General features: G+C 34.7%; 1 protein-coding gene across 1 annotated transcript; it reads left to right on the top strand.

Moving 5' to 3' along the window:
* The first annotated feature begins 3152 nt into the window (after nucleotides 1-3152).
* LOC141815393 (transcription termination factor MTERF8, chloroplastic-like) lies at nucleotides 3153-4643 on the top strand. Its single transcript, XM_074703343.1, has one exon. It carries the CDS (start codon nucleotides 3153-3155, stop codon nucleotides 4329-4331), a length of 1179 nt encoding a protein of 392 aa, XP_074559444.1. The 3' UTR covers nucleotides 4332-4643.
* Nucleotides 4644-13358: the final 8715 nt, after the last annotated feature.

Raw genomic sequence — 13358 nt, 5'->3', positions numbered from 1 at the left:
TTATTTTGTGTTAGTTTATTACTTTATATATTTTCATCTTAACTATCTTACTTTTTTATTTGTTTGTTTTCTAATGTAGGAAAAGTCACTACAAAAAAATGATAATTTAGCGACGAAAATTAGGGACGAACTATTTTTGTCGCAAATTTGCAATGAACTTTGCGACGAAAAATGGATTCGTCACCATTTTCCAACAAATTTAGCGACGAAAAAAATATTTGTTGCTCATTTTGCAACAAATAAAATTCGTCGAAAAAGCCATTGCAAAATAAATTTTCGTCGCTAAATTCATCGCCAAATTAGCGACGAAATACACATTCATCGCAAAATTAGCGACGAAATAGGTTTCATCACAATTTTGCGACGAAACTGGGTTTCGTGGCGACGAATTTAGCGACGAAAACTATTTCATCGCTAAATTTAAGATATAAACCCTACTCTGGGCCAATAACCGCGTAAATTTGACAAAAATTTGTGACGAAATGGGGTTTTGTCGCACATTTCGTCGTAGAATTGGCGACAAAACCCCATTTCGTCGCTAAATTTAAGATATAAACCCTAGCTTGAGCCGATAACCGCGTAAATTTGGCAAAAATTTATGACGAAACAAAGTTTCGTCGCTAAATTCGTCGCCGATTTGGCGACGAAACCCTCTTTCGTCGCCAATTCTGCGACGAAATCCAGTTTCGTCGTAAAATTTGCGACGAAACTTCATATAAAAATTTATTTTTAAATTAATAGCTAGAAAACTAAATTTTATATAAAAATCTATTTTTAAATTAATTTTTTATTTAAAAAAAATTTTAAATCTGTCGTTATAGGTCCCAAGCTCAAATGAAAAAAAGATGAGAAAAAATTTTATATTTTAAAAAAATATATTAAAGGTCTTAAAAAAATTTAGCCTAAGGCCTCATGAAATCTTAAAACGGCCCTGCTCAAATCCAGACAAGGTGGTACCATCAAGTTCTCTAACATGTGTCAAATTATAACCATATCTCCGCGACATTAATACACGAAACACATCATGTTCTCCTGCTATTGAAGGTGGTAGACAGGTAGAGCAAGTGCAAAAGTCACTAGGTCCACATGCTCAAAAACCTAAAGGGCTCCTATGGAACTTGGAGCTCACTTTTTTTTTATTTTACCCTAAATCCTTTTATGACCTTAATAGGAGATACATTTATAAATACGTGATCCTCCATTGAGAATTTGTTTTAGTTCTCTACATCTCTTATTTACACTGCATTTTTGTCAACTCTAAACAATCAAAAATCTTTATCTAATTATCTTTACCTTCTTGGTCTCTTTAGGTGCATTGTGGACAGTAATTTGGTGCTCATCTAATTCATCTTATAACACAGGCGGTCTACAAGTGCCTTAAAGGGAGCATTTGAATCACTTGTGGGCAAACTCTAACAAATATAACTGGTCTCCCAATTATGCTAAAATCTAACATGCAAGTTTGCAAGAGATCTTGTAGCGTCTAAACAATATGCTTTGACTAGTCATTCAATGTCTATGGTCATTGAAACACTTTGCCAAATTCAGACGTGAAACAAGAGTCATAGTTGGATATGATAATGGAATTCCGTGGGGTCACAATCTCTCAACAATAGTGTAGGATCATTGACAGAAACTAGGGTGAATAAACTTGATCTTGCTTTTTTTATTTGTGTTTGACTATAATCAGCTCGGTACATAACACAATATTCAAATAATAGAACGCACACACAAATACAAACACAGACAAAAGCACAAGCTCAAATACAAATACAAGTATAAACTCACACAAACAAAAACAACACACACAAATACACATAATGTAATGAATTACAATGAAAGAAGCTTGCTTTAATAGTTGGAACAAGCGTTCGAACCTTGGCCACATTTTTTTTTTTTTGCAATTGTGTCCATTTTTTTTTGTCTACAACAAATGTTCTAAATTCTTGATCCTTAGCTTTACTAGAAATGCATGAAATTGATATTGCTAACTTTAGAACTTACCCAAGTTGCTACATTTAGGACACTTTAAACAAAGGATAATTTTAAGACTAAGGTTACTAATTTGAGAGGAGCTTGTAAATTTATCAAGGCCATGAAAAGATATATTTATACCATTTAACCCCATATAAAGACAATCTCCGAGGACAAAACTACTCAAGACCCAGAATAAAAGAACAACAAGAGTGATTGCAAGAAGAGGAAAGTGGTGTGTAACTAGCCGAGTCTTTATGCTCCTGCTAACTCTTTCAACCAAGTATTTTTGTTCTTGCTAACTCTTTCAGCTGAGTCTTCCTCTTTCAGTCAACTCCTTCAACCAAGTTTTCCTCCTTCAGTCAACTCTATCAACGCTGAAACTTATTTCAAAAATTATTATCACATCATCTTCAAGAGTCAATCTTCCATAATTTGACAGGGATGTGTATTCAAACTGGAAAAATAATGAATCCTTAGGCACTACAAATATAGAGAAGGAATAGTTTGGTGGCTATCATGAAAATAGGTTATGAGACGAAATGATGAAGAGTTTGTTATCGTCTTCATTGATCGATTGGTGCACATGAATATATAGAGCTTCATAGAGATAATGCATTAATGTTGAGAGTTTTGTCTTTACTAATACATACAATATAAGATCAAAAGATTAACTAATCCCTTAACTAAAAACCCAATTTCAATTTGGTGAACCATTTAAGTTATGAATCATAACCTTTAATTTAAGCCTCTTTTAATTCAATCAAAGTTTTCTTTTCGTGAAAATAAAATTAGAAAATATATATTGATCACATTTAAATTTATGGGATAACCACTAACACCTTTAAAATGTTTATCGAACCTAAACATAATAACCACATGGCTCTATTTTGTTAGAGACGAGAATGTCACATTATTAATTTATTATTCCCTTAAGTAATGATTGGGATATAAAATGAGAAGTACTTTCAAACTATGATGGACATTTTGATGATTCTCAAAAGTCTATAGGTATTTTGGAAAATGCATGTAAATTTCAGTGGTGAAACGTAATTTTAACTAGAGGATAAAATGTAAATTATCAAATTCTGAGGATAAATCACAAATTTTGAATAATTTCCCAAACGCAACAGAAACGCGCTAGGGTTTGTTGAGACGAGCAAACCGGATTCTCATCGATGAAGAGGCTACATCACTTCTCCCTCTTCTGCAAAACCGTCGCCTACACTCGTTCTCCTCGCTCCCACGATGCTGCCCTCCTCTTTGCCGTCTTACCTTACTCGGCCTCCGCCGGCGGCGACGCATCCACCACTGGGAAGCACATGTTCATGGCCCATTACCTCGTCGATTCATGTGGCTTCGACCAGGAGAAGGCCGCCGAGGCCTCGAAGCTTCTCGATGGCATCCAAGCCCGGCAGCAGCCCGACTCCGTCCTTGCTTTCCTCAAAAGTTACGGTTTCGACGATTCCACAGTCAAAAGGCTCTTACTTTTCGTCCCCAAATGTCTTCTTTTGGACGTAGAGAAGACACTTGTCCCAAAGTTCCGAGCTTTCGAAGATCTGGGTCTCTCCCCATCCGACATCGTCCGCCTAGTCCGATCGAATCCCTCCACCGTCAATATGAAACACGAACGCGCTGTGCGTAAGATCGAATTTTGGCAAGACCTTCTCGGATCCAAGGATGCGGTGTTGAAGTTGTTCAAGAGTAACCATTGGGTTCTTGGGTACAGCATCAATAAGAGGATCCAGCCCAACCTTGAGATGCTTCGGGAATGCGGCGTGGACGGCCAAAAGCTTGCTTTTATGTTCCGCTTTCGCCCAATGTTCATAACGCAGAAAACTGATACCTTGAAATCGTTGATCAATCGTGTGGAGGACTTGGGAGTGCCACGGACATCGGGGATGTTCCATCGCACTCTGTGTGCACTCATGGTGGCCAATCCAAAGAGATTCAAGATGCAAATGGAGTTGTTCCGGAGCTTCGGGTGGTCGGAGGGCGATTTTGTCGTAGCATTCCAAAAGTATCCTGCTCTGCTGGGAAGGTCTTTGAAGACTTTGCAGATAAATATGGAATTCTTGATACATGAAGCTGGATATGCTTCTTCTTACATCGCTACACGTCCAGTACTATTGACACTGAGCTTGGAGAGAAGGTTGATTCCGAGACATCGGATCTTGGCAACCTTGAAGTCTAGGGGGCACTGTGAAAGGGATTACAAAGTGACAACGTACATGGTGGATTCCGAGGCCCAATTCGTAGAGAAGTACATTATCCGCTACAAGGACAGGTATCCGGATCTGAGTGAACTCTATGCAAGCTTAAACCACTCTAATGCTTCTGATTCTGGACTTCAATGAGGCAAGTCATTTTTTCCCCTGCGAATTGTATTTCATGCTGGCATTTTTCACTGAATGACTTCTCCTTTGTCAAACTCTAAGCTAATATTTATGCCAACAAGCATGAAGATAAGAAGAACTCACAAAATCATGGTCTTGTTTTTGCATGTCAATATGCACGAAGATAAGAACAAATCGCAGGATCATAATCTGATTTCATGTGTCAATTGAGCTAAGAGCTCACAGATTCGATGCTTGCTATGTTAGACAATTGTTATTCTTGTATTCATGCAAACTCTACTACAAGAGGCATTCTTCCTTTATGAACATTCAGTAATATCTGCTTATTTGAGTAGTAGTTACTCATCCATAGGTCCCATGGAATGTTGCACGGTTGTTAAATCAAGTCTCCTAACATATTTTTATAAATGGGAGAGGAACCGCTGCTGCGACACAGATGAAATGATTGATCACCTCTTGAATTTTGTCAATTGAAATGGTATTACATGTTTGATAATACACTAATTGTGGGTTTGTGACTTGCAATTCTAGAAAGATGAAAGGTCACTTTGAACCCATGAGACACCTATGCAAACTTTGGATGGCTGAGAATCAAATAGGAACGAACAACTTTAGATTATCGAACTTTACGCATTGTTTGAGTAACATACAACAAAGTTGTGACATTGGTTGCATAATTTTCCAAGATTGACACAAGGCAAATCTACTCGCTTCTGTACAGATCACAAGCAAGGTGAACTTCTTGTTCTCTGTTAGTTATAGATCACCCAGCCAGGTCATTTGTTAGTAAAACTTTGCACTTTGAACCATTAAAAATAGTAGCAAAGTGGGAGTCACATTGGCAGCGCATTCAATGTGTGGAAGTGGCTCAACTTGATGGTTATTCTCAGTTTTGCTTGTGCTCAGAAGTGAAGCAAATCAGTTTCCAACAAATAAAAAACAATGTAAGTGGATAATTTGTTAGCTTGAGTGTTTTTTATTCTTTTTGCCCCTTTTTGAAAAATAGCATTCAAAGTTCAGTTAAAATTAAGGGTCAGTTAAACCAAATACAATAATAATGGATTGTATTTTAATTGTTTTTATCTAGGAAACTCTTAAGTTCCCATATGATGGAAAAAATGATATGTTTTCAAAGGTTAAATGGCAAAATGAGGTAAACTCGCAGAAAGTATGGTTAGGATGGGAGTTGGAACTTGTGCTAGTAAGTTTTGTAGACAATTCATTATTAGATTTGGAGCAATAAATGCGAATGTAAAAGACAACATGATGATAATGATAAAAGAAGATGAACAGTTTGAAGGGATTGATTTTCTCTTTATCAATTATAAATTATTAATTTCATCAATTGACTACATTTTGACATTGTAGAAAGTGCAAATTAAAAGGGGGCAATTTATCACTGGTTGTAGCCTAGCTGTGATCTTGTTGCTTGGTTGTGATTTTGAAGTTTGATTATTTTAGTAGAAGGTAGAATCCGTTATTTCAGTGGTTTTATACGGTTTTATGATCATCTGTGAGGAGGTAAATCAGAAAGTTATAGTTGACCACTATGGGGAAGGGTATTATCTCGGCTTTGTCGAGGTTTGATTCTTGTCCACTTCAGCAAATCTATCTTGCATTAATCAACTCAACCATATTCCGAGGGCAGCTTGATCATGATTTCACATTCTCTTCTGTAAAAAATAAGAATCTGTCACTCCGATAGTCCTACACAGTTGGTCACACGACCATATGTGAGGAAATAAATTGAGAAGTTACATAATTTCACATTCAGTGATTATGGTTGTGATGATAAATCAAAATTTGAATTTTTCTTATGAAATTTTTTTTTACCAAGGAGGAAAAAGGGTATTTTATGAAATAAGTGGATCTTTGGTAAATTCATCGAGAGGAAAAGAAGCGTTATGAATTTTTTCCCACATTTTTAAAGAAATTTAATTAATAAATTTATATTTCAAATAAAATAGAATTAAATATTTAAATTACTCATTCGATAGAGAATAATGGAGGGTATATTTGGTAAGTAGACATTTATGACAACCATATTCTCTTTCTGTGAAAAAAGAGAATACTAATGAATTAGAAAATTATTTTAAATTTGATTTGTAAACACTTTAAAATACTTCCTACTTTATCAATTATAGGTAGGCCGAAAAGTAGTTGAGCTTGATATGGCTCGATGGAGATGGTGAAGTTGAAATTTAGATTAGTCACTACAAAAATTACACGGATTAGCGACGGAATAATTCCGTCGCTAATCCGTCGTTAACTCGTTTTAAAGACGGATTAGCGACGGAATTATTCCGTCGCTTAATCTTCGGTCGTTGACGTCATCATAACGACCGATTTTAATTTCCGTCGCTAATTAGCGACGGATTTTTTATTCCGTCTCTAAAATTTAGCGACAGATTTTTTATTCCGTCTCTAAAAATTAGCGACAGAAAATTAAAATTCCGTCGCTAAATAGCGACGGAATTTTAAATTTCCGTCGCTAATGGAAATTAATTTGAAAAAATAATAAAAAAAAATTAGCGACAGAAATTTAAATTTCCGTCGCTAATTTCTGTATTATTTTTAAAATTTTATTTTCATTAGCGACGGAAATTTAAATTCCGTCGCTAATTTTCTGTATTTTTAAAATAATTTTTTTATTTATTTCAATTCCCTGTTTTACATAAACAATATAAAAGAATTAAACAATCCAATTCAACAATTAATTACCACAATACTATATACTTCCACAATCACAAATAATTATCAATCACAATACAACTCACAAAGATCATAATCATAAAACTACAACAATCTGAACAAAAAAATACATATACAAATCTTTGAATATAATTATCTCAATACAATGCTACTAGATCAAATATTTAAATACAATAAAAATTAATAAAAATATCTAAACTAATCGAGCCAAAATATCCAATCCTACAAAAAATACAATAAGATAGGTTAGTAATAAATTAATGATAACAAGTTATTTTGAAAATGCATATTTTACAAGTCATAACTAAAAAAAGAAATTATACAAGTATTAATATACCTCGCAGGCAGCTACTTATCAGAATCATTAGGGTCCTGAGTCTCCGCATCTTGAGTCCAACCAGATGAGATGAAATTGCATTATAAAACATATAAATATTAGACACCCTCCAACAACTCGCAAAACAATCAATATCTGTATCTGCAAAATAATATCAAAACATATAAATATAAAAAGTACTAATAACATCAATATTTACCACCCTCCAACAACTCGCAAAACAATCCGACCACCGGGTGCTGCTGTTTGATCGGACATATCTGTATCTGCAAAATAATATTATAACACAAAACTTATTCGAAATAAAAATGAAATCATCCTAGAGTTGTTGTGGTTGATCTTTCATGAACCAATGGGGCTGACAAGAGTTAATATGGACTGTATGTATGTGTATTAGACACACACCTATTAAAATTTGATGAAGGTTTGGTTTTACACAGAATGAGATCAATCCCTCAGGCTGTAGGTGCATCACTTGTGAAGTGCAGCAAGCACCTATTAAACTTGATGAAACTATAAACTGTATGGTACAGCAAGCACCTATTAAATTTGTGAAGTGCAGCAAGCACCAATTAACCTCAACTAAATAGGTACAGCAAGCACCTATTAAATTTTGAAGTGTAGCAAGGCCACAGAATGTGTATTAGACACGTACCTATTAAACTTGATGAAACTATAGATGCATCACTTGTGATGTGCAGCAAGCAGCCCTCAGGATGTATATTAGAGGACCAAGACAATGGTCATTGCAAGGTAATTAAAGTGATTCAACCCTTTCCAGCAACAAGGTTTCTTTTATATCCTACACAGCTTCAGTTTTTGAAGCTCATGTAATTTATCAACACAAAGTAAAAAAAATTCACTTTCATAGTAAAAAATTCACTAAACTGAAATCGGTACAAGAGGAGGGTTACGGCTTCTATCACATTAGTGAGAAACCCTAATTTCCTATGTATTAAAGTTGCAGCATTAAGGGATTAAGGGATTTCAAATGGTTAAGTGCAGAATTAAGGGAATTTGAGTAATAATCACTAACAATACATGCGTAGTTAATAATTTTATATGAAGCATATCATTTAATTAGATCACATGTTTACTGCAGGAATCAAAATGAAAGGGACCTTACTGCTGAAGTATGCCGCAAAAGATTACTTCCGGGAATGCCAAGAGGAGCTCGCCGCTGGAAGGAGAGAAGGCTGGAGAGATATAGATGAAGGCAGCTCGCCGCTGGGAAGAGACAAGGCCGAAGGAGATCGAGATAGCAGAGCTCGCCGCCGGGAGGAGGAGACAAGGCCGGAACTATCACCGGGAGAAGAGAGGCCGCTGGGAGGACAAATCGCCGAGAGAAGAGGAGTTGATCACCGGAGAAAAACACACACGAGCGCCGAGAAAAAGAGATCGAGAACCCTAAAAATCGCTAATTAGCGACGGAAAAATTTATTCCGTCGCTACTTTTAGTGACGGAAAATAAATTCCGTCGCTATTGGAAAATAATTTTAAAAATAATACAAAAAATTAATGACGGAATTTTAATTTTCCGTCGCTAATGAAAATTATTTTTAAAAAATAATACAGAAAATTAGAGACGGAATTAATTTCCGTCGCTAATTAGCGACGGAATTAATAATTCCATCGCTAATTAGCGACGGATTATTAATTCTGTCGCTAAATGCTACCTTAGCGACGAAAAAATTTATTCCGTCGTTAATGTTAGCGACGGAAATTAATTCCGTCGCTATTTTATGATTTTCTTGTGGTGAGTGTCGGCCATATATGCTATATATATATTTTTGGATTGTGCTCTCATCTCTCCTAGATGATAGAGTTTTGTCTAACATCTTAGGATGGACTTCCCTTTAGTCTTTGGTGATTTGATTAAAGATTTTAGAGGTGACTTTTGGACAGTCTCCCAGATTACATAGGTTTGTCCAAGGTTTTAGAATTCAATTCTCTTAGTTTTAGTGATTCGATTAAAAATTCTAGAGTTGACTTCCAAGCAATCTCTCCCAGATCTCAAAAGTTCTTCCAAAGTTTTGGGATCAAACCTTTCTAGTCTTGGTGGATCATCTAAATGTTATAGGATCAACCTTCAGACAATCTCTTTTAGATTTGAGAGGTCTGTCAAATGTCTCAAGATTGAGTTATGTTAAATTCTCTTAGACTTCAGAGATTTGCTCAAGATCTCGAGATTGAGCTCCCTATTAGTTGTAATGGTTCGGGTTGACCTTTGCAAAGTCTCTCCTAAACCTTAAAAGTCTGCTTAAGGTCTCGATGTTTTATCTATTTCTGTGGTAGACCTTCGAACAATCTCTGTAGATCTCAAAGTGTTTCCTTTGATGATCGATCTCTCTAGTTTAACTTTGTTGCCTCCTTGCTCCACTGTTAGGTATCTCTTTGATAGCTAACCTCTCAGCCTTATTCCCTTCCAATTTTAGGGAAGCTCTTAGGCGGTATACCTCTTCAACTTGACCTTGTTCTCTTTTGACTTCTCTCCAACTTGACCTTGTTCCCTTTTGACTTCGCTGTTAGAAAAGTTCTTCGTTGACCAACCTCTCCAACTAGGCCTTGTTCTCTTTTGACACCGCTATTAGGAAAGTTCTTAGGTGGACAACCTTTGCAATTCGGCTTTGTTCGCCTCCATTAGGGACTTTTTCTTGGCGGCCGACCACTTCTAGTTACTCATAGGAGCCAACTTTAGTATCCTACTGACCTAAGTACCCTAATTGAGTCTCGTATATCTCAACTCGATTTGAAGAGGCCTACTCCTTGAGCTTTCAAGCTCTTCGAACTCTTCCACTTTGAGCTCCCCAAGTTCTGTACTCTAAGCTCTTTGAGCTCTTCCCAAGCACTCTGAGCTCCCCAACTATCTACTCAAAGTTTTCCCCTTCGAGTTCATTAGGTTATAGATCTTCTCAAGCAATCACTCCTCGAGATTTAAAAAATTAATATTATATATAATATATATTTAAAAAATACTAATTAAAATCAAAATATGTCTTATTAATATCTATGTCTCTATGTTTCTTTCATAAAATAGTCTCAAATCTTCACCGACACTTTGTCCGATCTATTCACCATAGTTCGTCATTGGAAAATTAAAAATGGCCATATATTTAGAAAGTCTTCGACCTAAGCTATCCATTGGTGCGATTTTTGCAAGAAAATATCATGACATGGAATGTGTCAGTCAGTCTTCTTCTCTCATCGGAGTTACGTGACATATTATTTATCGTCGTCGTGGGTTATTGTCATCGAAAATCGTGATTTGAGAAAGTTTAGGTTTGGTTTTAGTACCTAGAGTGTGATTTCAGAGGTTGGGGTGCGCGGTGTAGAGACATGCAAGAAAAAAGACATACTTCATGAGAAACAATTTGAAAAAAAATCATTGAAGGAATTTGCAATAGTAATATCTTCATTGGACGATGTATGAATTGAGAGGACATTAAAAAAAATTGAGAGTACATATTAGGGTTCATATTATAATACATTGTTGAGTTTAATATTCTGGTATCATTTTGTTATTGATGTCCTTTAAATTGTTAAAGAGGAGGAAAAAATATCATAAGCAAAAGATGCAAGCAAATAATATGTTGAAATTGATAAGAAAATATAAATTCATATTTCAGATGCACTTAATGAAAAATATTTTGAGAGTCACGGATGATTTGCAACAAGTTTTGCAAAGAAAATATCAAGATATTGTAAATGTCATAATTCTTGTAAGATCAAGCAAACATCAATTGTAAACCATGAGAGATAATGGTTGAGATTTATTATTGAATAAAGTTTCTTTATCTTTTGTTAAATATGAGGTACTCATCCTGCACATGTAAGATTTGTTCGCCTTTTATAGGAGATCACAATGAAATATTAAAGGAATGACAAATCTTCACTATTATCGTGTTGAAACGTTTATGAAGTAATATATTTGCAACTTCAAGAGTTGAACAATCACTTTAATATAGTGAATACAAAATTGTTGTTATGTATGACTTGTTTTGATCCATCAAATTCATTATCTGTTTATAATAAGAGAAAATTATTTCAGTGTGTTCATTTTTATCCATTCGATTTCTCTCCGATCGAGTTAATGTATTTTGAGTATCAACTTGATAATTTTATTTTTAACATGCGAAGTAACAATCCATTCTCTGAGGTTGCAAGGATTAATGAGTTTGTTAAAAGGATGGTTCAATTGAAGAAACATCGATTGTATCCTTTGATATATTTATTTTTGAAGTTGCATCGTTATTACTCGTTGCAATTGCAACTATAGAAAGAGTGTTTTTAGTAATGAAAAATAATCAAAATTTCACTTTATAATTGGTTGACAGATGATATGGTGAATTATTATATGACACCATATATTGATTAATTATTATTCAATATTTTAATTAAATTATTATTCAATATTTTAAAGCATGAAATCTCAAAAAATATTATTGTAAAAACATATAAACTTAATATATGAGTTTTATTATACATATGTGTTATATTAATTGAAAATCTTAACTATGCCACTAAATGAGGGTAATGGTCATTAGATTGAGATTAATAACTTGGCGACTAAGATTAATGGTGGAAGATTAACAGTGGAGGATGAAATCATTGATTAAACAGTTGAATGATCTCTAATTTCTCAGTAGTCATGGTTACCATCTCCATAGGTTCCCAACCTATACCTATAAATACTTAATATGCTAAGGTCTTCACTATAACTCTTTAGGGGCTATTTGGTCTAAGTTATCATGTATAATCTTGGTTATGTGATTATTAGGTAATCACATAATTAAGGTTATAAGGAATAAAATATAACTTATATGTTGTTTGGTTAAATCTTAAATAATATAATAAAAATTTATTTGGTTAGAGACTTTAGTGTATACTTTAATTTAATATTTACTATATTATCTTTGATTTAATTTTAGACACTTTTATAATTAAATAAATTTAATATTTACTTTTTTAATAAAACAAATTAAAATTTAAAATAAAATTTTAATATATATTCAATCAAATAAGTTAAAAAAAATATAACGTGAACCGACGGGGTGATGACTCGGTTACCTTGTTCCAACTGTTATCGAAGACGTCGACACCTTCCTGTACTATGTGGCATTATGTTATTTCCCCTGTATCTTTTCCCTGAGTAATAAAGTGGTTCTGTATTTCATTTTATTTATCTCATAGAATTCTCTTGCAAATTAAATTTTTATACTCATTCTCTTCTAAAAACTAAACCAAATAAATAATTGTCACTCATATATTATTTATAAAAGACGGAACTGTTAAGATGTAATCAAAAAATTATCTAGCTGTTATTCCGACTATGCTTTCGCCTTTCCCTCGAAATACATGCGCATCAGCAAAGATGTAATCACCGCTCCGCTGCCGCCAGCCAGCTCCTCTCGGTGGCCACCGCCTCCGCCTTGCCGATCCCGCCTCTTCCCTTATCCCCATGCCCGACCTCGGTTCGCTCTTACTGTCGCCTAAACCTCTCAGTTCCTCCTCTCAGATGAAACCCTCCTTTTTCCCGTGACGCCCGCATTTCCCAGTTCCGTCTCGCCTCGCCTCAATCCCGAACGTGGGAAATTCGTGCGAGCCGCCGAGTTTCCCTTCGTCCGATGCAGCGGAGAATAGAAACGAAGGGTCAGCTAAGGTTTTGGAATCGCGATTTGGAAATGACGTGATTCGGGAGTCGGCTAAAATGGATTTATATTTGATACATGTATAAGGATATTTTTATCTTAAATGATAAATATTGAAGGGTATTTTTGAGATAAATTTATTATTAACCTTGAAATTATGAAAAATCTTATCAAAATTCTAGAGTTATAATCTATTTTGCTAATGTGACAGTAATACTGTATTATTTCAGAATTGTTGATAATTTGAATCAAATAAAATTATCATTGATAACCTTAAACAGATAATCAAGATTATTAAAGATAATCCTTAATCAAAAGCCCCTTAGTTTA

This window comes from Curcuma longa, chromosome 21 (assembly GCF_044706935.1).
Source record: "Curcuma longa cultivar G26 ecotype Majalengka, Jawa Barat chromosome 21, ITB_CL_G26_1.1, whole genome shotgun sequence".
Classification (NCBI taxonomy): Eukaryota; Viridiplantae; Streptophyta; class Magnoliopsida; order Zingiberales; family Zingiberaceae; genus Curcuma; species Curcuma longa.
The sequence above is the reverse complement of the archived record's forward strand: the minus strand, read 5'-3'. Positions and strand labels throughout refer to the sequence as shown.